Genomic DNA, 25,646 nt, shown 5'->3' with positions numbered 1-25,646 from the left:
TTCTCACAAAGGCACTCCAACATTTCTGTGTGAAAAATGACTGTAGTTCACAAAATTAGCAGTGCTAATTTTGTGGAAACAAGAAGGAACACTGAATCCGAAAAATAATGATTTTTGGTAAGTATATACTGACATAGTAATGAAAGTGGTGTTTCTTCAGTTCTAGTTACTTCTAATTCACTTTTCAAAATGGTCTAGCAAGGAGTCAGCTATTTTTATATTCCTCTTCTCTTAGAGAGTCACTTTAATCCAATTATTCAGGAAGAAAATAAGACAGAAGTGAACCAAATACAATGGGCTATACTTTTGTGAAAGGTTGTGTCTGTACTGAAACATAACTGAAAAAAGATGATCTTTGGTCATTCATTTATGTGTTTGGAACAAGCTGTTGTTCTGTGATTCATCGAACAAAGGCCAGAAGCTGAGTCCCTACTATGCATTCAATAATTAAAGCTTTTTCTTCTCAATGAAGGCAACTTTACCTTTATTCTTTCTCCACAGTTTTCTTGAAGAGGAATAATTTTTAGGTACTAGCCTATAACAGGTATGCTTAAATGCATGTTTTTTGACTGCAACCCCTAAATCGTGCTTCAGAAGAGAACAGAATAAAACAGCTCCCATTGTGGAACTGAGTGTGAACTCCCCAGACTCGGATCTGGAAAAACAGCAAGGGGCAGTAGAGCTCAAAGAAATCATGCAAAATTTTGCCCCATGCCCAGGAAGCCCCAGTAAATAACAATGCAATTCAAAGGTTGTGGGAATTTTCCCAGAAACATCAATTTTACATTTCATAGATTTTATATTTCATAATTTCCAACTGAAAATCCATGCTGCTTCTGTACGTATACAATGTATGTTTCCCATACCTTCACCTTCACACTGATTTGTAAGTTCATACCTTACCCTCATTAAAGGGATGGAGGCAACACCAACACAGCTGTCAGACTGATAATACTCTCTTAGTTGAGTTAGAAGCACATAACAGACTTTCTCACACTAAATGTTCACATGAGCAGCAAAATGAACAGATCCTGGTTTCCAATGGATGTGTATTGTATTCTATATCCCCTAAAACTTGATCTACAGTTTCCTCCTCTGTCTCATGTTCCCTAACCACCCTTATACAGTGCCCTCAGCTGCTGGCAGCTTCCTCTAGCCCCTGGCAGCACTCTTTGGACAGCTGGGTGCTTCCATATTTGCCATCTGCCACCACCAATAATGTTACAGTTACTAACCAAAGATTATATTTGATGGAAAAAGAAAATAATATGCTAAAAGTGAGGAAAAAAAAGACAACTGTTGCTCTGAATTATCTTAAGAGTGACATTAAGAAGCCAAGAACAATGTACTTGCTTCTAAACATCTAAATTACAACAACAGGTTTTTTTCCTTTGACTGTAGAAGCAAACTTATTACCTTATCATATTCTATGTCATCTCTTTTTATCTTTATCACTTCACAGTTCCCTTTTATCCCAATATGTCCATATTAGAAATTCTATTGTGACAATCACAATTACTTTAGCTATGGTTTGCAGGATAAGATATCTGCCATAAACTAGTATTATTCTGTGGAAGGGAAAAAACCCCAGAAGTTGAAAATGTGATTCAAGCTTGAGAATAATATTTCCTCTAAATTAATGTTTTAAAATTATAAAAAACATAAAAAGTAGACTACTTTTAAATGCTAAACTAGACTATAATCCCATTGAGTGATAACCTTTCACCATAAGATTTTTCCATTTTATTTGTTCAGTTTAAGGTTTGAATGCTTTTACAGGATACTGTCATTGCTGACCCGCTCTTCAAAACAGTAACAACCATTATTTGGTGAAAAATACACCAATATCATAAATAAGTTAACCATACAAAGGCTTGGAACAAAGAATTCCACAAAATAAGGCTATTTCTTAAAGAAGAGGAAACTGAGGGGAGAATTCATTGCAGTCTACAGCTTCCTTACGAGGGGAAGTTGAGGGGCAGGTACTGACCTCTTCCCTCTACTGACAGGACCTGAGGTACAGGCTGGATATCAGAAAAATGTTCTGCACTCGGAGGCTGGTTGGGCACTGGAACAGGTGCCTTAGTGAAGTCATCACAGCACAAAGCCTGACAGAGTTCAAGAAGTGTTTGGACAATGCTCTCAGACACATGGTGTGATTCTTGGGGGTGTCTTGGGGATATTCTATTATTCTGTGAATGAACATTTTAGCACCAGGATCATCGCACACACATTCAAACTGCTTTCACTGATCTCAGTTTAAAAGTATGCCTTCAGAAAATAAAGGCTGAAAATCTCCATGCCAGAGGCTGGGCAGCGAAGTTAGCAGAGGAATGACATACTCCAAGTTACAAGAGAAGCTCCTGGTAGACCTAGGACTGCAAACTCCATAGTAGTTTTCTGATGCAACTTTATCACAGGGATAAAAAGCTTTCATTATGAGTTGTTGACATTGTTTTATATCATGCCTTCAATTGCCAGAGCAATTCTCTCCCATTTTTCTCTCTTTTTTTGATTTTGAGTCATGTCTTTTGGGCTTCACTTTGAACATACCCAAATCAATGTGAAGTTCTGCCAAATCTAATCAAGCAGTAACTCTAGGACTGCTTTTTTTTTTCTTTTGCATGATTTAAGTTTTTTTCTAAGTCTGCACAGTTTTGCAGAAGATTTAACCCACACTTTATGCTTCTCAGAAACTGTAGCCAAATTTTCAGTTTGGAAAGAAAATGTGAAACTTCATAAAGAGTGTTTTATTTGATTGCAGGTTTTGTTATGGAAGTACCAGATAAAGCAGTCAAATATCCATCAAAGAGATAAAGATTCTCACAAACTGTCAGCATTTTGTGACATTTCAGTGTTTGCATGATCCCATACTATCTCACATGATCCCATGCTATCTCACGTGGCTAAACATAAACTCCTCTCTGCTGTGGCTTTGTTGACACCCCAAAGTCCCCAAAAGGGACTTCTTACTTTGATGGAAGTTATGTTTATTTTCCACCATAAGCCTTTGTTCTTTACTGATTTTCCCTCTCTACACAGGGCAGCTACATTCATAAAAGAATTGCCATGGTTTGCAACATGCTGCATTAAACAGTGGTGTTTGGTGTTTAGTGTTTTAGAATATAGTTCAACATAAGTTGTTATATGAGCAGTTGTATGAAGTATCCCTTGTACAGACAACTAAGGGCTTTGCAACATACATATTCCTTGTTAATCAAAGCACCTCTGACAGAACATATCAAGGTGCATCTAGGTCTCCGGAGAGAGAAAAAGCAAACACAAATAATAAAGTCTGCACATTTTCAGATGGTAGAGTTACTTCTAAGTCACTCATACCCTTAAACCACAGCATAAGAAATAACATGCATCACATACTACTCTAAAAGTTCCCATTTTTCTATTTTGGTATGTTTACCATATTTAACAGTTTGATCCTGCAGTTCTTAAATAAAAATGTGTCTCACCATGTAAGTGACTCAATGGCTCTCAGTGCGACTGAAAAATACCTTGTTCCACAAGAGATGCCACTGAAACCACCAAGACAACTCAAGGAGAAGAATTTGGCTGCAACAATTTAAGGGAAGCTTGTTCTAAACAAGAATTTAACTAGAAAACTCAATTTCTTGCCTTTTTGAAGTAAGTATAGCTGACTTTAGAACTACTCTCAGTTGCACATAAAATTAATTCATAGCTTTGAATTGTAAACGTGGATTTTTGCTCAAGGAATCTTAAAAAAAATGCTGAACCTTAAATTTTAATGTACTGAGAGCTCTTTCAAGTGGTCTGAACAGTCCTATTTTCTAACTAGTTTTTTTGACATAAACAATTCTAATAAACTTCCTTTTAGGATACTTACAGAGCTGACTGAAGCTATCAAACCTATTAGCAGTTACTTTTGGAAGCTTCTGAAGGACAGCAAAAACATTAAACAATGAAAGATCAAATGCAGTGCCTACCTTTAACAAAGTGGGGGAGAGAGAGAATTGGGAAATTACAAACTAATTAGTTTATCTCAGTTCTGCAAATCTGACAGAGTAAACCTCGTGCTCTAATCAGATTGGCAATGTCTCTTCTGTGTGGGATTCTGCACGTTGCACTTCAAAGGAGATAGGTATCATGGGAAACCAAAGGCAAAGAATGAGAATGATTGAACACCTATAAAGACTGACTACTGAAGAAGAGTTCAGTGTATAGAAGAACGATGTGCTCGCAATCCCCTGAGGCTGCTGCTGGGGAGTCCAGGAGGATAAGCCAAGGAGCAGTGGCCTGCAACAGCAGCAAAGAAATTTCAAATTACCTATTTGGAGCAACTTTCTAGATGTCCTTTCTAGGCCTCCTATGGAGACCAGCAGCTATTTTAAGACTAGGTTAGCAACACACCTATAATGGCCTTGATATATTCAACCTAGGCCAGGGGCAAGGGGAGGATGAGAACATCCTGAGATGGTCCTAATTTTCTTCTACTGTCTTATTTAGAAATTCATTCTTTCCCAGAAATAACTTAAAAAATCAGCAATTTTCCCCTTGAGAATAATTTTTTTATTCTGTTGCATCTCTTTATTTTAATGTAAACCTTATGTTCCAGTGAAATCACATGCTGTCATGCTCTGCTGTCCTAGGTATGGCTACACATAGGCTTTGCACTAATAGAACTATTTTTAAAAGATGTGGTGTTCAATCAGATGCCTTGCTTTATCTCCAGGTAAGAACTTTTTGGGTCATTCCCTTTCCTGTACAACAGTAATATTCATGTAAACCAATTTTATACTATGGCAATTGTATCCAAATTAAACTGTATTACTGCTATCCATTTACCTGTACATAAAAGACCATAAACCATATATACAAAAGTTAGGAAATACAAGAGTGAGGGTTGCCACTCACTGTATAAAAGTCTTCAGTTACACAATAATATTTTCTGTTTTCTTCCAGAGAAATCTTATCCCAGTTGGGCGACTGCTAACACTCAGGGATTTTAGCAGAACGGTACAGTGAAGGGGATGGCTGATTTCACCTCAGATAAAAATACACAGAAAGCTGGATTCCATCTTTTTGACATGTTTCTATTTGACAATGGCAAATCAGTGACACCTTCCTTTCTTAGGTGAGCTCTAATTTCTCGATTCACTGATCCCTGATCTGAAGCACTGCAGCTTGGTCTGCAGAAATTTTAAGTGCTCTCACTTGCAACTGGAGTCGTTGAGAGATGTGCTTTGAAATGCAAAGTGACACTTTATGATGAGAACTCTGAAAAATCCAGTTCTCAGTATCTCAAATACAGTGAATAGTTTTGACATGCGTTTAATTTTCTCCTTGGTTTCTAACTTGTCCTAAAGCAAAAAATTACAGCATGTCCCTATAAATGTAGCAGCATTGTGACTTCTACTTGAATATACAAGCTCATGTCTGGATACCTTCAAATAGCAAATTCATATATCATGTGTTAGCTTGTAAATCAGCTTTGCCTAACATCAGACAGAAAAGTAGTGCATGATTCATACTAATGCTCACTAGAATCAAAGTTTAAAACTGAAAACCTATAACTGGAGTTATTCTATTATGTACATGATTGTTGATGCTAGATGGATAAAAAAGCAATTCAGAATGAAGTTGAAATCAAAGAGCTTCTGGCAGATGATGCAACAGCACGTGGCTGTGGCAGCTGTAGTGTGACGGCTGCCTACCTGCATTTCATATGAGTAACAAACCGGTACTTTGTTCCCTCCAGTTGTTTAATTTGGAGGATGACTTCCCATATTTGCCTAAGACGTTGGTTTTCAGTTTTGGTTGCATAAATGGACTAGACTGGAAAATTTGTTTACCTGCAAAACAGTTTCTAGCCCAAAAGAATGAGAGCTCTTTTTATGTACATCTGTTAAATTTGTTTGGTACTACTGCTACTATTATTTTTCTAACCAAAACATAAAATTGAACATAAAATTTAAATCACACAGAACTGTAATATAGATAAACAGTTTCCTCCCCTTCAACTTCCCAATGCCCAAGTTCACCTTCTGTCACTTTTGGTCTCCTGTTTTGTCCATGAGCGTGAGAGCAATAACACTCTAAAGAAAGAGCTGCAGATTTTTCAATTTGACGTCACAGAAGGAAAAGGCTGCTTTGTTGTTAGGCTTTGAAAGTGTAAGCAACTGCCAAGCAGACTGCTCTTAATGGTCATCTTTTATGTATGATGGCAACCATTACATAAAAAAGGTTGGTAACTTTTAAATGTTGCACCCTGCTTTATTTGAGCCAGCCCAGCAGATGCAGGCAAAGCACAAGGCAAAGGGCATGGAATAAGAACAGTATCATGCCATTCCCAGTGATAGCACTGAGGGTGTCATTTGCTCTTCTGAAGTACTGAAAATAGAAGAAGAGAAAGGAAAATGCTCCGTAGCACCATGTTAGGAGTAGAAAATAGCTGCAAATATAAGTGAGAACAAATATTTGGAAAATATTTTGGATAGTTAGCAAAAGTGTTTTAAAAATCCTGATTATCATATCTCTTGTGAGGTAACGGGTACAGTAGTTTTCAGACATGCTCATTCACTTTAAGTAATGGCTACAATAAAATTGAACAGTGCCATGACCACGACATATTTTGTATGAGCTGGAAGTGGAGTTGCTTTGAGTGGTTTACACTGGGATCTGAATCCTATGCTGAGATCATTCACTAAACTGAAGGCCAGGCACACAAAGGTCCCATCATACTGGAGCACAATCAAAACATTTGGCCTCATGCTAAAATGATTTGATAGGAAGACCCTACTGCTGTTAGTGAGGGACTTGTGTAGAGTCTAACATACAAGAAGGAAGGTAGAGCCTCTGGCACCTGATTTAGTAGCATGACAAGGAGCAGAAACAACCTAAAAGTTCATGTATTTATGTTTCAATTTGCTTTTTCTTGTTAACTTACTTTTCTGGTTTTAGATCCCTGTAAATAATTCCAAGACCGTGGAGATGGTCTAATGCCAAGGCCAGCTCAGCTAAGTAGAACTTGACATCCTCTTCTGTAAACATCACCTAGAGAGAAGGAAGAGAAGAACACATCTGTTTATTGGACAATGGTGGGCTGGCTTGCGTTAAACAGACAGGGGAGGAATCGTCTAACTTGTGAATGCTGGAAGTACCATTATATCAGATTCAATATTCCATAATTTGTCTGTACTCACATTAACAATTCTTACCAGATTCTCCTTATAAAACAAAACTTGATCTGTTAAGTGCTTCTGTTCCTCAAAATATGCTGCTCTTATTTATCTGTTTTATCTGTTTAGATGACATCATGTCACATAATATGAATAAGGTTTTAACTCCTTAGTATTTGGAAACAAATCGCAAAATTAAATACAGTCAGTGCAGTCCTTATTGCTTTCATATCCCTTAATTTCCTAAAATCTTGACATTTGGTTACCAAACTCCCAGGAAACAGCATGGGAAAACCTTTTTCGGGAAGGGAAATGCTTCCAAATCTAAGTAGAATACACAGCATGAAGAGACTTTGAGTTGGATTTAAAACCCCATACACTAGAGGGTTCCAGGAATCTCAGTGCAGACGCCCTAAGCAGTGATGTGTTGTCTAACATCCAGAGTCTGATGAGGTGTAAACTGAGGGCCGTTTTTTCTATGGTTGATACAGGATACTGCTGAAACTGAAAGCCCTGTTTTAGGCGAGAAGAAATTTCTGTAATTAAAAAAACACTAAGCTCTGAAAAACTCAGATGGAAAGAAAGCGCTTTGGTTCAGTTTTCATTGTCCCTCAGACTTTCTCTTAAAATTAAATTTCAATATGCACAGAGATAATAACGCAGAAAGAGAAGGTGATATATTGGACACACAAGTGTGAATACTATGCATGACAGAAGTAAAATGAGTCAGCTCAATACAAATTTACTTATTGTATGTAAATACTACAGTATGTAAATAGCACAGTAGAAGTTGCAGATCTTGATTTTAAAATTAAGTCTCTGCTCTCAGAAAGGGGTAGCCAAAATACTTAAGTGCTCTGAGAAGCTCCAGACAACTGACAGAAAAAAGAGATGATTCAGAGAACAGATGTCTCAGAATTTAATTAAGAATTTCACTGCAAAGGCTAGAAATAAAAATACAAGCAAAATAATAAATACGCAAGCAAAAACCATGACTAAAAATTAAATTGTACTGAATGTAAAAATTGCCTTAATTTTCAAAATAAATTTAAATTATTTATAAGGTTTAAAATAAATTATGTAGTCAAGAAATTAAGTCAATAGAATCAGGGAAAAATCTAATCTATAGAGATACATCTTAAAGTCAGATGTCTCAGAAAGACAGAGCAAGAAATAGGTAAGCTTTGCATGCATGCATGCGATATATACATATATATATATATATATGGGATCTGACTGAAAGTCCACTGAAATCAATACCATTAAAGCAAATCTATAATAACAAATTGTAAACAGTACAAGTTTTCCCAGAACTTCTTCCTTTGCAATTCTTTGCCATTAAATGGCAAAATATAGGTAGACAATATGAGCTACAAACACTGGAAAAAGAGAAGTACATTTTTACTGTCAAGTTAAGAGGACTCATTTGTATTGGTATAAAGCAGAAAAGTCAGTGAATTGCACTGGCTTTGGGGCAAAAGCTTTGGGGAAAATGTGAAGCTTTAAAGAAGCACAAAGTCTGAGTTCTTATCTTCCACATCTGAGTTCTCTGGTTGTGCAGAACAGGGAGCTGCCCTCTGTAGACAAGTGTCACGTTTTCTCTCTTTTTCCATGAAACCAGAGAGGCCCTTGCTGAGATGGCAATGTTGCCTCATAATAAAGCCTGGTCTCATGACAAACGGCAGAAGGATATTTTACTGGTTTTTTAATCTTTTTCCTCATATTAAAAATAACTGATACCATGTACTAAGTACTTATATAAGTATCATTACTCAGCAGTGTAATTAACCTGTTGCCAATGTCTTCTCGCATTAGCAAACAAGCCCTGAAAGCAAATACTTGGGGTCCCAAGCTGTGGTGCACACAGCAGCCTGCAGTGTGCCACAGAATCAGGAATTGAAGGGGTGGGGCAGAGCTAGGGAACTTTTGACTAAAACTACTGTTTTCACAGCTTTTTTAGTCCTTCAGTAACTCCCCAAAACCAAGAGCAACAGAGTTTCCCTGCAATATGGCATTTGAAAGGTCCCTGTCTTTAAAGACTGTTGTAAGTGGTTTCCTGCACCCCTGTCTCCACACCCCGGAAAGTGACCATGGGCTGGGGACATCATGTTTGGGATAGACAACTCCGGGGCAGCCAGCCTGCCTCACTGGAGCCTCCTGCACTGCACACAGGGATGTCTGGCTCACAGAGGTGTTTGGAGATGCAGAAAAGAGCTAGATGAACCTAGAAAACCTACCGCAGCTGCTCTGTACGGGCATCAGCGGGACTCAAGTTTGGACCGTTCCCTGGCTGCCGTTCCCTTAAGCAGCAGCAGCCCTTCTCCAGGGGCAGGGCGTGCAGAGGACGGGGAAGGGACGAGAGCCTGGGAAGGTGATGGAAGCAGCAGCTGCTCCTTGCAGGCAGGAGAAGAGCGGGTGAGGCAGCCTCCCAGCCCCGGGGTGGTGTGTGGCCCCTGACCTGCTCTCAGCAGCTGCTCCAAGAGGCAGCTCTCTCGCCACTTGCTGCAGTAGCCAGCCCTGACCCATGGCCATCTCTTCTCTCTGCCGGCAGCGTATGTGTTTTTCCACATGCTCTGCTCATACCCGGGGCAAAAGGTATTGGGGATTGATTTCTCAGACTGTTTCTCATCACATCCAAGATTTATTTTGAAAGCAATGTGTCGAGGCTATTTTGCTACAGGAATGGCTTAGCAGTGGTGCAGTTTTCTCTGACAGTGATGTCTAGATGGTATCTGCTGCATTACCCAGGGCATAATTCAAATACAATTTTTAAGAATCCATTTAAACATGCAATATGAGACAGCTTTATTACACATATATAGGACTATTCCCAAGGCCATTTTTCATTCCCATCAGTTCTGAAAATCCAAGACAGCCTTTAATTTCTAAGTTAAAGATCTATCAGCTTACCTCTTTGGAGAGTCTGGTGAAAAGGTCTCCTCCCCGCAGGAAATCTAGTATTAGGTACAACTTTCCCTCTGTTTGAAATGCTGCATTAGAAAAGGATGGAGATGTTGGCAGTTCGAATCAAGATAAAGTCTCCAAAGATTAAGTCTTATGGACTAGCAGTGTATCATTCATGCCATTGCTTCACTGTCATTTCAGGACTTTGAGAATTGAAAAAATTAATTTCTGTACAGAACGAAGCAATTGAGTTTAGGCTTTGGGAAAAATGGTATCAGTTGAGAGACAGCAGTGCATTACTAACATATTCATTTTCCTGCTAAGCACCTATGAATTAATAGTACTTCCCACTGCACCAAGTACCAGGATTCACTGAGGGCTAGGCATAGAAGGAAGCTCCCAGTTTCATGCAAGATGAGAGCCTGCACTCCAAATGTCTTCAGAATACCCTTTATAGTAATAATGGGGCTCCCCAGGAAGCTGATGAGGAGGTAACTCCAGCAAGACACCACATTCATATACACACATATATAAAGTGGATTGGTACTGGTTATTGAAAACAGTTTCTATTTAGATTCTCCTCTTTCTAAATGACATCTGACAGCAGGTAAGGGGGTTGGCAGGTGTATATGCAGCAGCTATCCCACGAGCACTACCTATCACATCAGACTTTATGACAAATCTATTTTGATGGAGGTATGGCTAAAACTTATACTGAAATTATCCTTTAGCATAAATGACGAATTTCACACAGGTTGTCTTTATGACTTTGTTAGAAACAGAGCTGTGAGTAGGCAGGGGGTATCTGTATGAAGTTATAATACATCTGGTTACAATTATCCAACCAAATTAAGAACAAACACGAATTATATTTTATTATAGTTACCATAATGAAGCTTGACTATGAAGGGATGGTTCACTTCTGCCAAAATATCTCTCTCCATTTTTGATCGTACCCGATCTCGAACTATAAAGAGGGAACAACAAGAACGGTGACATTAAGAGGCAACATGGTCACTAGATACAGTACGGAAATGAGGTTACAGTGATCAGGATTCTGCTTCTCACTCTGCTGATGGCTTGTGGTGTGACCTTTGGCAAATCATACCACTTGAGCGTCCTCTTTTTCTGCCTGTCTTGACTGTATAGTAAGAGTAGGTTCTTCAGGAAGGCTCCCTATCTTCCTCTGTAGAAAACTGCCCTAACTAAAAGGACTACAGAATGACAAACAACAGGAAGGCAATTACACTTCACAGAAGAGAATTTTAATGTGAAAATGAAAACTATATAAAACTAATAACTTTATTTCATGTAAGATTAAACAGAATGTACCAGTCCCAGAGCAAGTTGGATTAATCTTGTGCAAATTAATTTACTGTATTTTGCTGATGCTAGCAGTGTTTATGACATATCACTCTCTGGAAGTGATCTATATGCAAAATATTTAAAACTTCCAATAAACCACCCTAACAATCATTAATAAGAAAAAATGGCAAACAAAAATAGTAGATAACTATTTTTTTAATGTGTGTGTAGAGATAAATGTGTTGTGTGATAGCAGTGAGAAAAATACTTTTTGGGGTTAAGATCAATAGAGTAAGAGAAATCATTGTTACAGAGGTGAGCTGAGTTCAAGCTAAACAAAACTGATGCTGAAAATTTCAAAGCAAAAACATTTAGCAAAATGCTTAGACACTGATGAGGATTCAAGTCCCAACATTATCAAATCTTGATCTTAAAGATGCATTTTTTAAGCCAATCACTGTTTTATTGAAAGTATTGAAATTTTCCTCTTTCTCTGCATTACACAATGCCAATATGCTTTTCAGATGAAAGCATCTGCAAGAGGTGTTATGAAACTATTTTATGTAGCAAAGCCTGAGATCTCAGTGAGATTCTCTCAGTGCACGCATGTGTTGTTGAGCTGCTTAGAAGCTGAGTCCTCCCAGCACACCAGTAATGAACATACCATAATGAAACCACATAGTCTGTTGCTGTACTTCAAAAACTGATGCACAGAAATAGGTCCAAACCAGCTGATCTGAAAACCTTAAACAGGACTAGATAGATACTTGGATTTCTTGCCATTTTGAGGCTAAATTTAGGTCAATAGTGATGTAAGGTTTACTAGCTCATTCAACCCAAGCTACCTTCTAGATAAAATTCAAAACAAAGGAGATCTTAGAATCTTAATCTTATCTCCCAAGTGAAAATCACACATCATACACTCACAAAATGCTTAACCTATGTGAAGGCAGACCATTTCTTATGCTATAGATCAGCGATGATCCCAGGCAGGAATTCTTGTTGTATAGGTGGGCATTGCTACATGGGTTGCTTCCCATTAAGCTAGGTTAGTTAGCCTAACAAAGTGCCTACCTGCATTTACACTGCACTGTGAGAACAGGCTGTCAGAACAGCAGCCTACGCTTCTCTCATCATTTCAACCTCTGCCCAGCTGTGCAGCCAGGTGCCTTGCCAAAGCCCCCGGCGCTGCTCACTGCCATGGTGGTTACAGGCTGTGGACCTATCAGGGTGCCACATCACCCTTCTCCCCACATACACACAGGAGGAATGCCAAATTTAAAGAAAAGATGATGTTGCCACAGAAGACATCTCGTTCTCCAGAATCATGGCCCTGAAACCACCTTGAACCTAATTTACTCCAGAGCTGCGCTAATCACCACCTTCAGAGTGGCTGCCAAAAGAAGATCACCGGAACTTGTAATCAGGACTGTAGTTTGGCATGTCAGTTGGTGATGTGCCCTGCTCTGCTCATCTTGACAGCATCAAATACTGTCTGATTTAAATGCTCTGAGGGCAGAAGCCAAATAGGCTCAGATTTTTATGTAGTCCTAGCATCCAAGAACCTAAGAATCATATTCTCCAGAAAGCAAATCCACTTGCTTTCTGCCACTATTCTTTTTTCACTCTATAACTTCCATCTGCCTGGGCCAATTTTAATCTCAGGAGCGGCCTCCCCAGAGGTATCTATCTGCTGGCACCAGATTACATAACACAGGGCACCATCAGAATATGCACCTGTATGACTAAAATGCTCACTGGGAATAGCGCTCAACTGCTAAAATCTTGACCCTTCTACCAACATTGAATTTGTTTTTTAAAGGTGTGGTTTGCCACTTATCTCTAAATTATATGTCAGATAGAGGCAGAGAACCCAGTCTGGAATGATGAGCACAAATTTATGAAGATTGTTTGCATGATCTTGGACAAATTAGCTCTCCCTGAAATAATCCCTGGTGATCACCAGGTAGAAGAGACCATACTGGTGGAGCCTGTAAAAAATGAAGGAAGAATCTGCTACCCAAAAATAAAAACAGTTCCCACTTCTAGGTATTAATGTCGTATGAAGGAGAAGGGGAGGCAGCTGAGGATACATGCAAATAAATAGAGCTTATCCACTTGTATCTGTCTAGTTCTGAACATTCAAGAGAAGGACACTGCTGCATATTTTGCTGGTCTTTTCTCTGTCTTCACTTATCTGGAGTAAAAGTTGATTTTTCTACTTCAAAAGAAATAATTTTATATATGACTTGCAGTGAAGTTTCAATTTTTGCATATAGATTATATGTTACAAGGCATGAGGGTTTTACCTAGAGTCTTGTACAAACTAATACGTGTATCAAATTTAAACTGGTATTGATGTATGAAGATTATATTTCAGCTTCAATTTTCAAGTGTCAAATAAAAATGAAATTGCTTTTGTTTACAAACTGTAAATCAGTCATGATGTTGTTTCTTTGATAACTACTAGAACTGGAGGAGAAATTTTGTGTAGGTATGCAGACACCTACATACACACGTATGTAAGATATACTTTCTGCTCCTGGCAACTCTTCTTTTGTTTCTTAAAGCTTCCTCTAGAAGCTCCTGCAGGGCTGAGAGTTTCTCAAACTTTGCCACAGCCTGCAGAAGAACCTGTTTGAAATCCACAGATGCCTGGGCAGCCACAGCCAAACTTGTATTGCACTTGTCCCATGCCAAGCACAGTCTCCCTCCCAATGTGTTAACTTGGGAAGGGAAAATGAAAAAGAAAAGGAAGATGAAAAATTTGAGCATACTCACTTGATAGCTACTGGGACAGAAAATCTCATGTGAAAAAATTGGCTTCAGTAGCTGCTGCATTATGAGGCTACACTTAATTTTTTTAATACTGGCCTTTTTGGAGCAGAAATTAGGCTCGTGAAGCCAGAGGTTCAGCAGCACCAAAGGTAGTCACTGTCTGGGCACTGCTGTCCTCACATGGCCTGGGCCAGCCCAGTACTCCACTAGCACCTTTTGCTGACAAGACCACTAGTGTGGGTGGGTGGCAGTGGGATGATGTCTGCCCTGCTCCCTGGGCTGAAACCCCACTGGTGCCCTGCATGTGTCGTGCGCCTTCCTTTGGGGCCAGATGGATCCCATCAGGGCATGGATGCTTTAAATTAGTGCTCCCATGATGGACACCATTTTCTACTTATGGCTTTCCTCTTTAAAAGTCTTAGGCAGAGAAAGATCCAGCAAGACAGTGCATATTACAGACATCTTAATCGACTGCTGTCCTAGTTAGAACAGCTGGGCCCAGTTCATCACTGGATGGGTGTAACCCAAAACTGTGTATTCTATAGCCTTCCATGCCATTTCCCAGAAACTGTTGTCAATAGACTATTTGCACCCTCTGCCCAGAGCAGCCTGACTCATCAGGCTATAAACTAGGTGTTAAGAGGCCTGCAAGATAGGAAGGTGTTTTTGTCCTCAGGCCCATTGAGGAATCTCCCGCCCTGAGGGAAGTACTGAGCATTCCTTCCTGAACTGGAGAATATATAATCTTGGAATCTTGGGACTTTTTTAACCACTCCTGGGATCCAGAAGAAGACTGCAGATCGCTGCTCTCAACCAGACTGCAGACCACCACTCTCGACTGGACTGCAACCACCACTTTTCAACCAGACTGCAACAGCACTCTCACCAACAGGTTTTCCCCTCTCCTTTTACTTTGGACTCAGGGGGCCCAAAGAACACCACTCTGTTCATGCCCCAGGGTGCTGGGTTATACATTGGGGTTTTGTGGGTTAAAACCAATTGTTTGTCTGTATAATCGTACTTATTGTATTATTTGATTAAATTGTTATTCTGACTTACAGTCTCTCTTTTGAGTTGAGTTCATTTCCCCTGCTGATTTACCTTTAAACCAGCACAACTGCCTTGGCTAAGGGCACTGGGCTGCCAAACAGACTTGACAAAGTCCTCAGTGCAATAAAACTCGTCTTGGGCTTTCCTATGGGAGGAACCACAGGGCAGTGCATCAGTGGTAAGAGACAAGAGCCAAGACATATGTCTATCAGAAAGACCAGCACAGAGGAAAGGAGCAGGTCTGCCTCCATCCTGTCTGTTCTAAGGACCAGCAGCAGGGTAGGGAGGCAGTGACTTGGGGCTGTCCAGCTCTGCCTGCCCACACAGAAGGTGCAGAGATGTATGTGATATATTCCAACTTCCTCCATAGACGTTGAACTTGAGTGTTGCTCTCACCTCTGTTCGCCAACAGCACAGGAAGGCAGAGTGTCATAGGTGAAATATTTTCTATACACATTAGCTGAGGTCCAGCACAATCTGCTTTGCTCATGACTGCAGTCATTTGTGTGTTCAGGCCCTGTGAATGTCTCTGACTTATTAATGCAGCCTTGCAAATGCAAGCAAAGTACTTGTATGTTCCTGTACACCTCTAGAAATAATTAAATGACTTCTAGCCTAAACACTCGTTTTAAAAAAGGAGATTGAGATAGATTTTGGGAGCTCTGCAAGGCATCTAAAACTGAAGAGAGTTCTAACACTCATCAATAGCTCTGAGATAACTTAATTTTTTAAGTTGGGGTTAGATGCATAGTTCCTTTTATAAATCTAGTTCTGTCATGAATATTTGCTGGGTGCATTGAGGTACAGGAGCCTGGTCCCTCCCCAGAGTCTTCTGGAGGTGGCTCAGGGCAGGACCTGGTGTTTTGGTTTCCTCTCTGAGTGGGTCAGTCTTTGTCCACTGTTTTTGGAGACAATCTTCTTGGTGTCACCAGGCTAAAATTGGCACTTGGAAGCTTAATTTTTATTTATTTTTTAAACTAGGAATGGGTTGTCAGATGATAGGTTTGGTGTCTTAGTGACTTGTTCATATGGCCTTTTGTCCTTTTTGACAATTTTAACCAAAGTACTACTGAGTCCCTTGACCTGAAATATCAGGGAGAGAAATCCCCCTGCATGTCTGACACAAGCACCTGCCACTTACAGAAAGCTATTCCTGCAGGAAGATGCACACAGAAAATACACAAATAAGGTCAAAGATTTTGCAATCCCCTCAGTGATGTTTGGCAAAAAGCATTATTGATTATAAATTATTTGCCCATCCCTACCTTTCAAAATGACCTTTTAATAAGAAATATCACTGCTTAACTGGGAGCGGAACACTAATTAATTAATAAAGCAAGAACAGGGAGAGCTACAAACTAAGTTACTTAATTAAATCACCATCGAAAAGTATCGGTAACAGGAGAAATAAACCAGCAAATTAAATGATGGCTTTAAATTTCATCCACTACGCTCCTCACTTCCTTAAAACTCAGCACTGTGCCTCGAGTGAAACAAAAGCAAAATATGACTAAAGCTCAGGAACATGCAACCCGATTTCAAATTCTTCATGTAGCACTGGAGCACACAAAAGATAAAGAAAATGGAATATATATATATATAACTATGTGCAACATCCTTTTCAATTCTATTTCTGATATTTTAATCTGGTTTTTAATGCTAGCTGTTATAGACGAAAGCAGAGGGCTAAATTCAAATTCACACTATGTCCAGAAGACAGAGTACTTGTGTGGTGACTAATTATGTGAGATATGGAGAAATATAGGCTTTCCAAAAATGATCTGAGTCTGGCTTCAATGGTTCTGCTTGGAAATACCATTTGCATTACTGTGTTTTTGTTCCACACAGTAATAAACTCAAATTCTCTAAAGAGCAGCCTTTCATGTTGCACCTTCATCAGCGGAGCATTACTACAACACAAAGGAAAACAGAAAGGTGTCCTGTTGACATCTGAATATAGAAGTACACTGATAATGTCACATAGAGACTTTATGTACTTTTCTTTTGAAATGCATATAATTTTGTGAAAGTTATCTTCTGGAAGAAAGATCCTCTGTGACCTGAAATACAGAACCTTTTAGAGATGGGGAAAGAGCCATTAAAACCAGAGCTTTACCACTCAGCCCTAGCATTGCTGCAGTAAAGATAAGAAACCACATCTACAGAACAGGAGACATTCCTTTGTAGAAGGACACTGAAAAATCAATAAGGATGTAGATTTGGTTTTAGGAGTCCAGGGTCTGGAGCAGGTCACTTTATCTCCCCCTTCTTTTTTTTTTTTTTCTTTTCTCTTCCCTTTCACACGAAACAACACATTTGGCTTTAAAGACATTAAAGACTTTCCTTTGTTTGTTCATATTTTAAGGTAGCCTGGATGCTTCAATGTTGAGATTTGGAATGACAGATGTCTCTAAATCAATACTAAACTTTAGTATTAAACTTCCATTTATACTCTTTATCACCTATTCATTATTCTCTCTAAATGTTTGGAAAAGTTAATTAAATCTTGCAATATCCCTCTGAAGTACCTCTGCTCAATTTTCCGACATGGAGAATTAAAGAACAGATTGATGAAGTCTAATGGTACATTAAAAAAAAATAAAAATAAAAATCATATCGGAGTTGTCAGGAGCAAACATGGGTTCTAGGACATTCTAACTCAGCTGAAAACAAATCCTCAGAGCAAAAAAACCTGAGCACCTCCCACGTTTTCCTGATACCCTTGCCCAACACGCAGTAGCCTGGTGGGTGAGGAATGCTGCTTGGTGGCCTCCTTTCTGCCCCATGGAGCCTCTGGCAGCTGCTGTTTCTTCACTGGGACACCAATTTGGAACTCTCTCCTTGGCCAAAAAAACCCACAGACGCTGCAGGAGATTAAGTTTGTTTTAGATTTTTGGCTGAAATTTGCTGGTGGGTTCAACCCCATCATTAGAGGAATACTGATCGAAAGACCAGTCAGATGATCACATAAATCTCATGTCCTTATGCAGAGGTGAAATTTCAATTTTTGTGCATTTTTAAGCAGAACTGGATCAACTGAATATACACAGATGTGCTTACACATAGATCCCAGATGAAACCATGCCTCCCCAAGGCCTGGAAGCTGCAGATGTGCAATGATATCCAGTAAGCCAAATCCTATGGTGATATACAACACCAGCAAAGTCAGAATTACACCCCCTCACAATTGCATAAATCAGTTCTAACTAACATCATTAAAAACAGACTTAATAAACAGCTCGATGAAGAGAAGAGAAAGCTGCCATCTGCTAGCAGGGAACTTCCTCTAAAAAGCCAAAAACTGCAGCTGGAAAGCCATCTGTTACATCTGTTCACGACTTGTGCAAAACTGAAAGTCTTCAGCACCTCTGCATTGTTGCACCTGGAACTTTTTTTATTTAATCTAAAGCACACGTTTTATTTAAATTTATTTACCTTAGTGGATGTGATATCCTGTGAAATCATCAATAAAGTATTTGTTTCTTGAATTCGAGTGTAACATGATCCAATTTTTTTATTATATTTGCTTCACTTGAACAGACATTATTATTATTATTATTATTATTATTACTACTACTACTACTACTACTACTACTACTACTACTACTACTACTACTACTACTACTACTATTGCAGGCAATAACAACAATTTCAATATTAACTTTTACTGACAGGTAATAATTACGTATGCTCTAGGAATAGGCATAATTTAAAATGACAACTGGATAAGAGGGTTGGTCTTAGAATTAAGAGGTCCTAGTAAACACCATTCACCAGTGGCTCTGGAAATCATGATGACCTGAAGGGAGAAACTGATTTAATATCGTTTTGCAATAAAGATAAGTTGTTTAAAACAGTTATGAGACAGTTGGCCTTTTTCCCCTACAGAAAATAGATACTTAAAGTTTAGTTCCAACCAACAAGAATTCAACAAAGAAAAGATGAACAGGTACATATAGTCCTCACTCCTACTCTTAAATACAGGCTAAAGAAGGATGAATTTTCTCCATCAACCTTCTCTCATATCTCCTGTCAGACTGTATTTCCCTTCCAGCTACTGCCCTGTTGCAGCACTGCATAACTCATATGCAGCTGCAAAGAGGCAGAACCAAGCCTCATACTTCCTACCCGTGGGGCATTCCAGTATTAAATGAGCGTTTGCCCTGTGTTTGCTATTGAGATGTGTCCTAGTTATCACTATGTGGGACCAGTTTATCACTATGTGGGTATAGCCAAAACTATGTATTCTTCACCCTCTATATAATTTCTGATGGACTGTTAACAAACGGATCGTTTGCAGCAGCTGCCCAGGGCACACCTGACACCTCAGGCTACAAGTTGGGTGTTAGAGAAACTCTGAGAGGCAGGGGAATGTTCCTTTGTTTTCACACCAATGACTTAGCTGTGAAAACTGCCCTCTGGCCCCCCACCCCCACCCCGCGAAAGGCATTAACACCTTCACACGCAGCCTGAGGGGACATCTCTGCTTATGGGCAACCTTGGACTGGCATAATAGGCAGGTGCAACACCTAGACCATCCAAGATTTCAAAAATATCCCACGACTCAGAGTTAAATCGCCCACTGTGAAACCCCCCGCCCTGGGGGAGGTACTGGGCATTGCCACCTGAACCTGAGCATATAATCTTCAGGTTTTGGACTTCTGGTACCACTGGTCAGTTGAGAGGAGGACCAGAACTTCAAGAGAACCATGATCATAATCCAGACCAACAGGTTCCCTTTCCTTTTACTTTGCATCCAGGGGGGTCACGTGTTGCTCAGCACAGGGGCCAATGAATACCGTTCTGTTCTTGTTCCAGGGTGCAAGGTTATACATCTCTCTTTGTGGGTTAAAATCAGTTTTTCTCCATATCATTATATTTATTATAATCTTTTTAGTAAATTGAAACTCTGACTTATAATCTCTCAAGTTGGGTTCATTTCTCCTGCTGGTTTACTTTTAAACCAGCACAAGATGTTTCTAACTCAACAGAAGCAATGGAGAAATTATTTTTTTCTTGTCCTGCTTGAAATGGAGATGATCCAGACATCTCGGAGCTGCTGGGTCTCTCAGGGTAATGAGTTTCACCACTTGCCTTTTAAGCTTGAAGCGCTGCATGGTTTAATCAACTGCTGCTCTTTGCTCTTAAAACACACCTGTTTTGTGGGTTTTACAGGCAGGGCTGAATAAAGTTTGTGGATTAATTTACCCTGGAGGTGTGAAAACTGTCTGTCCTTTGGTATTCACCACATATATGTTCTGCAACATATCATCAAAGGCAAAAATACAGCTTTATGATTGAAAAGTATTGGGAGTGACCGCTGGCTCAATGGTGAAAATGCAAAGATATTCCCTCTTATGCTAGTCTTCTACAGAAAAAAAAAATAGTTCCCTTTATTCAGTCTCTCCAGGTCTAAAAAGCCAGTTCTACTGAAAGGGGCGTTTCCTCTCCTTCAGGATTTTTGAGCAACTATTAATCCACTTAAAAGGCCTGGCAGAAGTGAAAGAGGGTGAAGGTGGTGCTGGAGCTCCCCAGGAAGTTCCTTGGCACACTCACCTAGGGCAAAGTGCCTCTGTGTGATAGTGATTTAAAGCTCACCCAAGTCTCTTATATTTTGTTATGTGAGCCCTTATTATTTTGTTTAATGGCATAGTATAGAACCTTCTGCCCAGTCCAGTTGGGATGTTTATGGATGAGACTGATAATTTTTTATAAAATATTGAGAATTCCTGGAAGGAGTAGAAATGTGGTATTATCCCTCTGTGTAGAATGTATGTACTGGGATGCTGTCATTTGCCACCGGGGCACTTTTGCTCATAGGCTGAAGTAATCCTAGTAAATGTTTTCTGTAGAGCTGCTTGAAGCTTGTAATTACAGATATTTTCAAAGATATTTTTGCTGTGGCTTTTTTCTAAATTGGAACAAAAGATCTAAATTCAGCAAGTTTTGCCAAAATTAAATTGAGAAAAATTGTTTTGGGCGCATCAAAGTACTCTTTTGTTGAGCTTTATTTTATTTTTTAATCTACCCTTTCCTAAACACTAATTATAACATACAACTATAAAATATTTTTTTAAAAGGCTCACAATCCAACCAGAGCATTCTGCTGAAATGCTTACTACTGTTATTTTGTCAAGCAAACTTTCCCTAAACAGTCCTGTTCCTGTGGATAAACACTCTATCAGAAACTTGATCTTTTCTTTTTCAGTTGTAACATAAATTCAGAAGATGGAATAATAAAAAAGAGGATTTATTGATCATTATTCAGGAAAAAATATGTTTACCAAGCCTATTAGGAATTTTTAAATCAGAACCCCTATGTCTTTCAGGTGTAGGGTAAATATACAAAGTTATTAAGTAATGCTTTTGCAATTGTCCTCATTGGAGGGTAGTTTGCCCACTTAGTTCCGATATGGGTAATGTGAGGCAGTGGCTGGACAATGAGTGCATTTCTCAGAGTTTTTTGGTTTGGATTGATAGATGGATGGATTTGGTCACGGGACAGGAGGCAAATGTTAACATTCTCTCCCAGCTGTCCTGACCACGACTGCACTATGATGATTTCTCACTCTAAACACTCCTTCCATTAGGCTGCTTGGATGTGGTAAACACAGAGCAAATCCAATCTGCCTTGCTCTAACAAAAATTTTTGGATGAGCATTTCAGTTACTGAATTCCAAACATTTTGGTCTCTGAAACAAGTAACTAGTATATTCAGGCATCACTAAGGAAGTCGTCGGGATAGTGGCTTATCATCCCACACTGAGGACACAGTTCATTCAGGAGATGCGAAGCCCTGAGACAGCTTCTATTTCTAAACCACACAGGACGGGGTTTATCAGCTTACCAGTTAAACAGCCCTCCAAACTATCTGCACACAAAACAGACAATTTAGAATAGAATTTAGAATTTAAATAGTCCAGTAAAACTGTGGTGTTTAATCTAAACATTCAGGCAAAGTGAACCTCTGCTTTGCCCAGGCCCTGACACGCTATGCAGACATGCTTAATATAGCTCTGTTGATGTGTTTGCCTCATAAAAATGAATGAGCATCTGCAAGACTGCTGTCTGTCACTGCAAAAGCCTCCAGTCCCATCAGAAAGTAGGGTGTGAAGTTAAGACAATGTCATTTCCTAAATTAGAGAATAAGAAACACCTTAGTCTTGTGTAGTTATCGACACACTAGCTAAAGACTTGGTCACACAAGAAACAAAACAAAAAAAGGCCAACCTAGCATTTTCTTCTTAGAGGAGAGAAACACAGTGCTCAAACAATTGCAAATTGTTTTTCAGCTGGGACTCACCACCATATAGGGAGTCTTGTGGAAGATACGACTAAGTTCAGAGTGCCTCTGGGAGAAATCGTGGCCCTAAAACAGTTGGTAGTTAAACTGCTGTTGACATTAATAGGATCTCACCATCTACATCTCAGCCCCTGTATACAGTTTTAAAAATATATGTAGCTGCTTGAACTCTACAGGAATACTTAACTGAAGAGGAAATTTTCTTTCTTTCTTTCCTATGTTACTGAGTAACTGCCAAAAGCTAAACATAAACTGTACTAAGCAATGACTTGGGAGACAGGAGGAGAGCAGATAAATATTTAAAGGATATAAACATGGAGGACAGAGAAGACCTATTTCTCAAAATAAAAGGAAAGAAAGGAATACAAATAGGAGGAGGTAAGCAAAACAGAAAAAGAGAAAACGTAGGCTATGTTGGGCAAACCGTAACTTCATGAACCCTTATGAAGCAGAGTGAAGGGTTGGGATTCGAAACTCATATTGACACATTAAAAAAAAAAAAAAAAAACTGAACAGAAAAAGCTGAATAACGATTTAGTAATCAGCCTTTCCTGGCTGCAGGGGAATGAGACTACATCTTTCACTATTTGCTATTTTGCTGCAGTGACTCCACCTCAATAAAGCATGCCTTAAAAAAAAATTTTAAAAAAATTCACCATTACACACAAGTGTTTGGAAGGCTGTCTGAAATGGAGCATTTGTACCAGGATTAATACCCATAACACTACATTAGAATATTCCAGCAAAGTGAAAAAAATACCAGAAACTTAAAATTCTTATTGGGAATCGACTTGAAAACCTAGTGAAGAATAACCATGAGCAGTTTAGCTTCCACACAGTGCTTTTAATTCTGAAATCTCAAACAGCATTTCCAAGAGTCTTTGATCACTATGGCTGTTGCCCCATATGTGATAGCTGTGGGTAATGGAGAAGGATAATGAAGCTCTTCCAGGACCACCCAGCCCAGGGAGCACCAGCCCTGTGACAGTCCTTCCAGCGACTGTTCAGCAAATCATGCTCCTCACACACAGAGTGAAAATTTTCAGGCTTCCTCAAAACTTTGCTTTGGAAGTTGTTCACTTTGTTCTGCTTGAGAAAAAGCTCTCTCAAACCCTCTCATGTGACAAACTCTCTATAGCAAATTAAACACAAGTTTGTCATAACAGGATGGCAATATTTCTAATGAAGATGCATGTAAGGAGTTCTCTGACACGTGCAAATCTCATGTAGTGAGGTCAAGTCTTACATCTTCTGAGCACCTCATTTTTACTCCATCAGTCTCACCCATAGTCACATTTCAAATCCCTTCCACTCCCCACACCAGTGGCAGTGCTGAACATCATCATTCCTGCTGCTTCCCTTCTCTTCCCAGGGAAGCCACCAAGCACCCACCTGCTCTGCCCACTCTGGAGCTGGGCACCTCTATTCCTTCACAGCCCCCTCTCAGGTTCCAAGCAGAAAGAGGTGGGATGAGGAGGGATGCTCTGGATAAACTGGCAGACAGCTATCACCTGCCTCCTGAAGTTGCAGAGAAGACTACTTCTGGCCCTGTCTTGCTCTCACCACTAAGCTCAGTCTCCCTCGGAATGCCACCTGGAAAACTGCTGCCCATGATCCATGGCCCTCTCTCTTCTGAGCCCCCTCCGCTGAGGCTTTGTCATTCCAATTGTCTTTTGTCTTTCCCTTGGCTCCACACTCCAGATCACATGCCGAGGCCCATCACTATCCCTGCTCTTTGGCTCAGGGGATGGCAGCTTTCCTCTGCCCCAGAGAGCTGCCCTTGGGAATCTGGGGGACACTAGATTCCAGTTCAGCTGGGGACAGTTGAGGGGCTTCTGGAAAATGGGCATGTCCAGATTTCAGTAGGTTGGAAAGCCAGGTAAATGAAGGCTGTGCATTTAGGAAGAGCATCTTGGATTCCTGGGTACCAAGGTCAAAATCTGATGCTTAAGAAATTGTCTTCTGCATAAAAGTCTGCTACTAGTGGCTCACTGGAGCTGCTGAGCAAAGCCACTGGCTGTTCTCTTCAGCAAGAGTGAGGACACAAGCTGGGGGCTCATCCTTTTTCTAAGGAAAGTTTTCTAAGAGACAGAAATAGAAGGTAAGGTGTCCCAAATGCGAGGGACACCATGAAAAAAACAAAAATACAAAACAGTTCTTCTACATATGAAAATATTTCTTTCTTATGATAATATACAAGGGTCAAGATAGTACTTCGCTGTATGAAATTTATATTTTACATTGTAGATCTTATTATATCCATAATGAATACAGAATTGAACTGATCAGCATTGACAAAACCTATATAGCAGATAAATATTTAAAGGATATAAACATGGATGATGGAGCAGATTTATTTATCAAAATAAAAGGAAAGAAAGGAACATAAATAGGAGGAGATAAGTGAAATAGAAAAAGAGGAAATACAGGCTATGTCAGCCAAAAACTTGAAACTCCCTCTCAGCAGGAAATGAGCTTCAAGCCAATGGCGCTGATGAAGATAATTGCCCACTAAATGGCAACTATGGCATAGCACACATCTGGAAGATGACAACAGACACTGCACAATTATCTGTACAAGTCAGGCTTTGCCCGAATTTACAAAAATTAACTACTGCTGGGAAAATATCACTTAAATTTCCATGCCATGTCAGTTACTGTTGCATGCAGATAGAAAATCCTGTAGAGAAAATAGAAATGAGAGGCTGTTGTTGACGCTGATTGCTGGTCTCTCTTTGAACATCATCAAAACCTCCAACTTGGAGCAAATGGCACAGCCATGAGGAAGCCATAACTGACATATGTGACCCACATGAATAGTATAAAAACACAGAGAATAATTTTGTTTCTGTTGAAACAAATCCCAGATGGTAGTCCCACACACTGTGGCATCTAACTTTTATGGAGAGTCAGCTAAGTGCTAGCACACCTCCAGCAGTTGTGAACAGAACACCTAGCCAGCTGTTTGGTGAAGGTTTACAAGTGATCCAACTGCAATGCTGTGAGGCAAACCATCACCAGTGCAACTGAATCCCTGTCCTCTGCTGTCACTATGACTTAAAATGGCATCAAGTGGTGACCTCTCTGTTAATCTGTCCTCACGCATGAAAGGAAATAAGATTTTTCTGCTGTGTTATGAGAACCAGTAAAAGCAG

General features: G+C 39.7%; 1 protein-coding gene across 4 annotated transcripts in view; it reads right to left on the bottom strand.

Moving 5' to 3' along the window:
• Positions 1-25,646, bottom strand: part of RPS6KA2 (ribosomal protein S6 kinase A2) — a 284,874-nt gene that overhangs the window by 61,442 nt on the left and 197,786 nt on the right. For all 4 annotated transcript variants that reach the window (XM_064648957.1, XM_064648959.1, XM_064648960.1 and 1 more), the window contains 3 exons: positions 10,942-11,022; positions 10,062-10,141; positions 6,920-7,026 (listed from right to left, as the gene is read on the bottom strand). In XM_064648957.1, the coding sequence (XP_064505027.1) occupies positions 6,920-7,026; positions 10,062-10,141; positions 10,942-11,022 (268 nt within the window). The remainder of the gene's footprint in view (positions 1-6,919; positions 7,027-10,061; positions 10,142-10,941; positions 11,023-25,646) is intronic.

The sequence above is a fragment of the Pseudopipra pipra genome, chromosome 3, assembly GCF_036250125.1.
Source record: "Pseudopipra pipra isolate bDixPip1 chromosome 3, bDixPip1.hap1, whole genome shotgun sequence".
Lineage (NCBI taxonomy): Eukaryota > Metazoa > Chordata > Aves > Passeriformes > Pipridae > Pseudopipra > Pseudopipra pipra.
The sequence above is the reverse complement of the archived record's forward strand: the minus strand, read 5'-3'. Positions and strand labels throughout refer to the sequence as shown.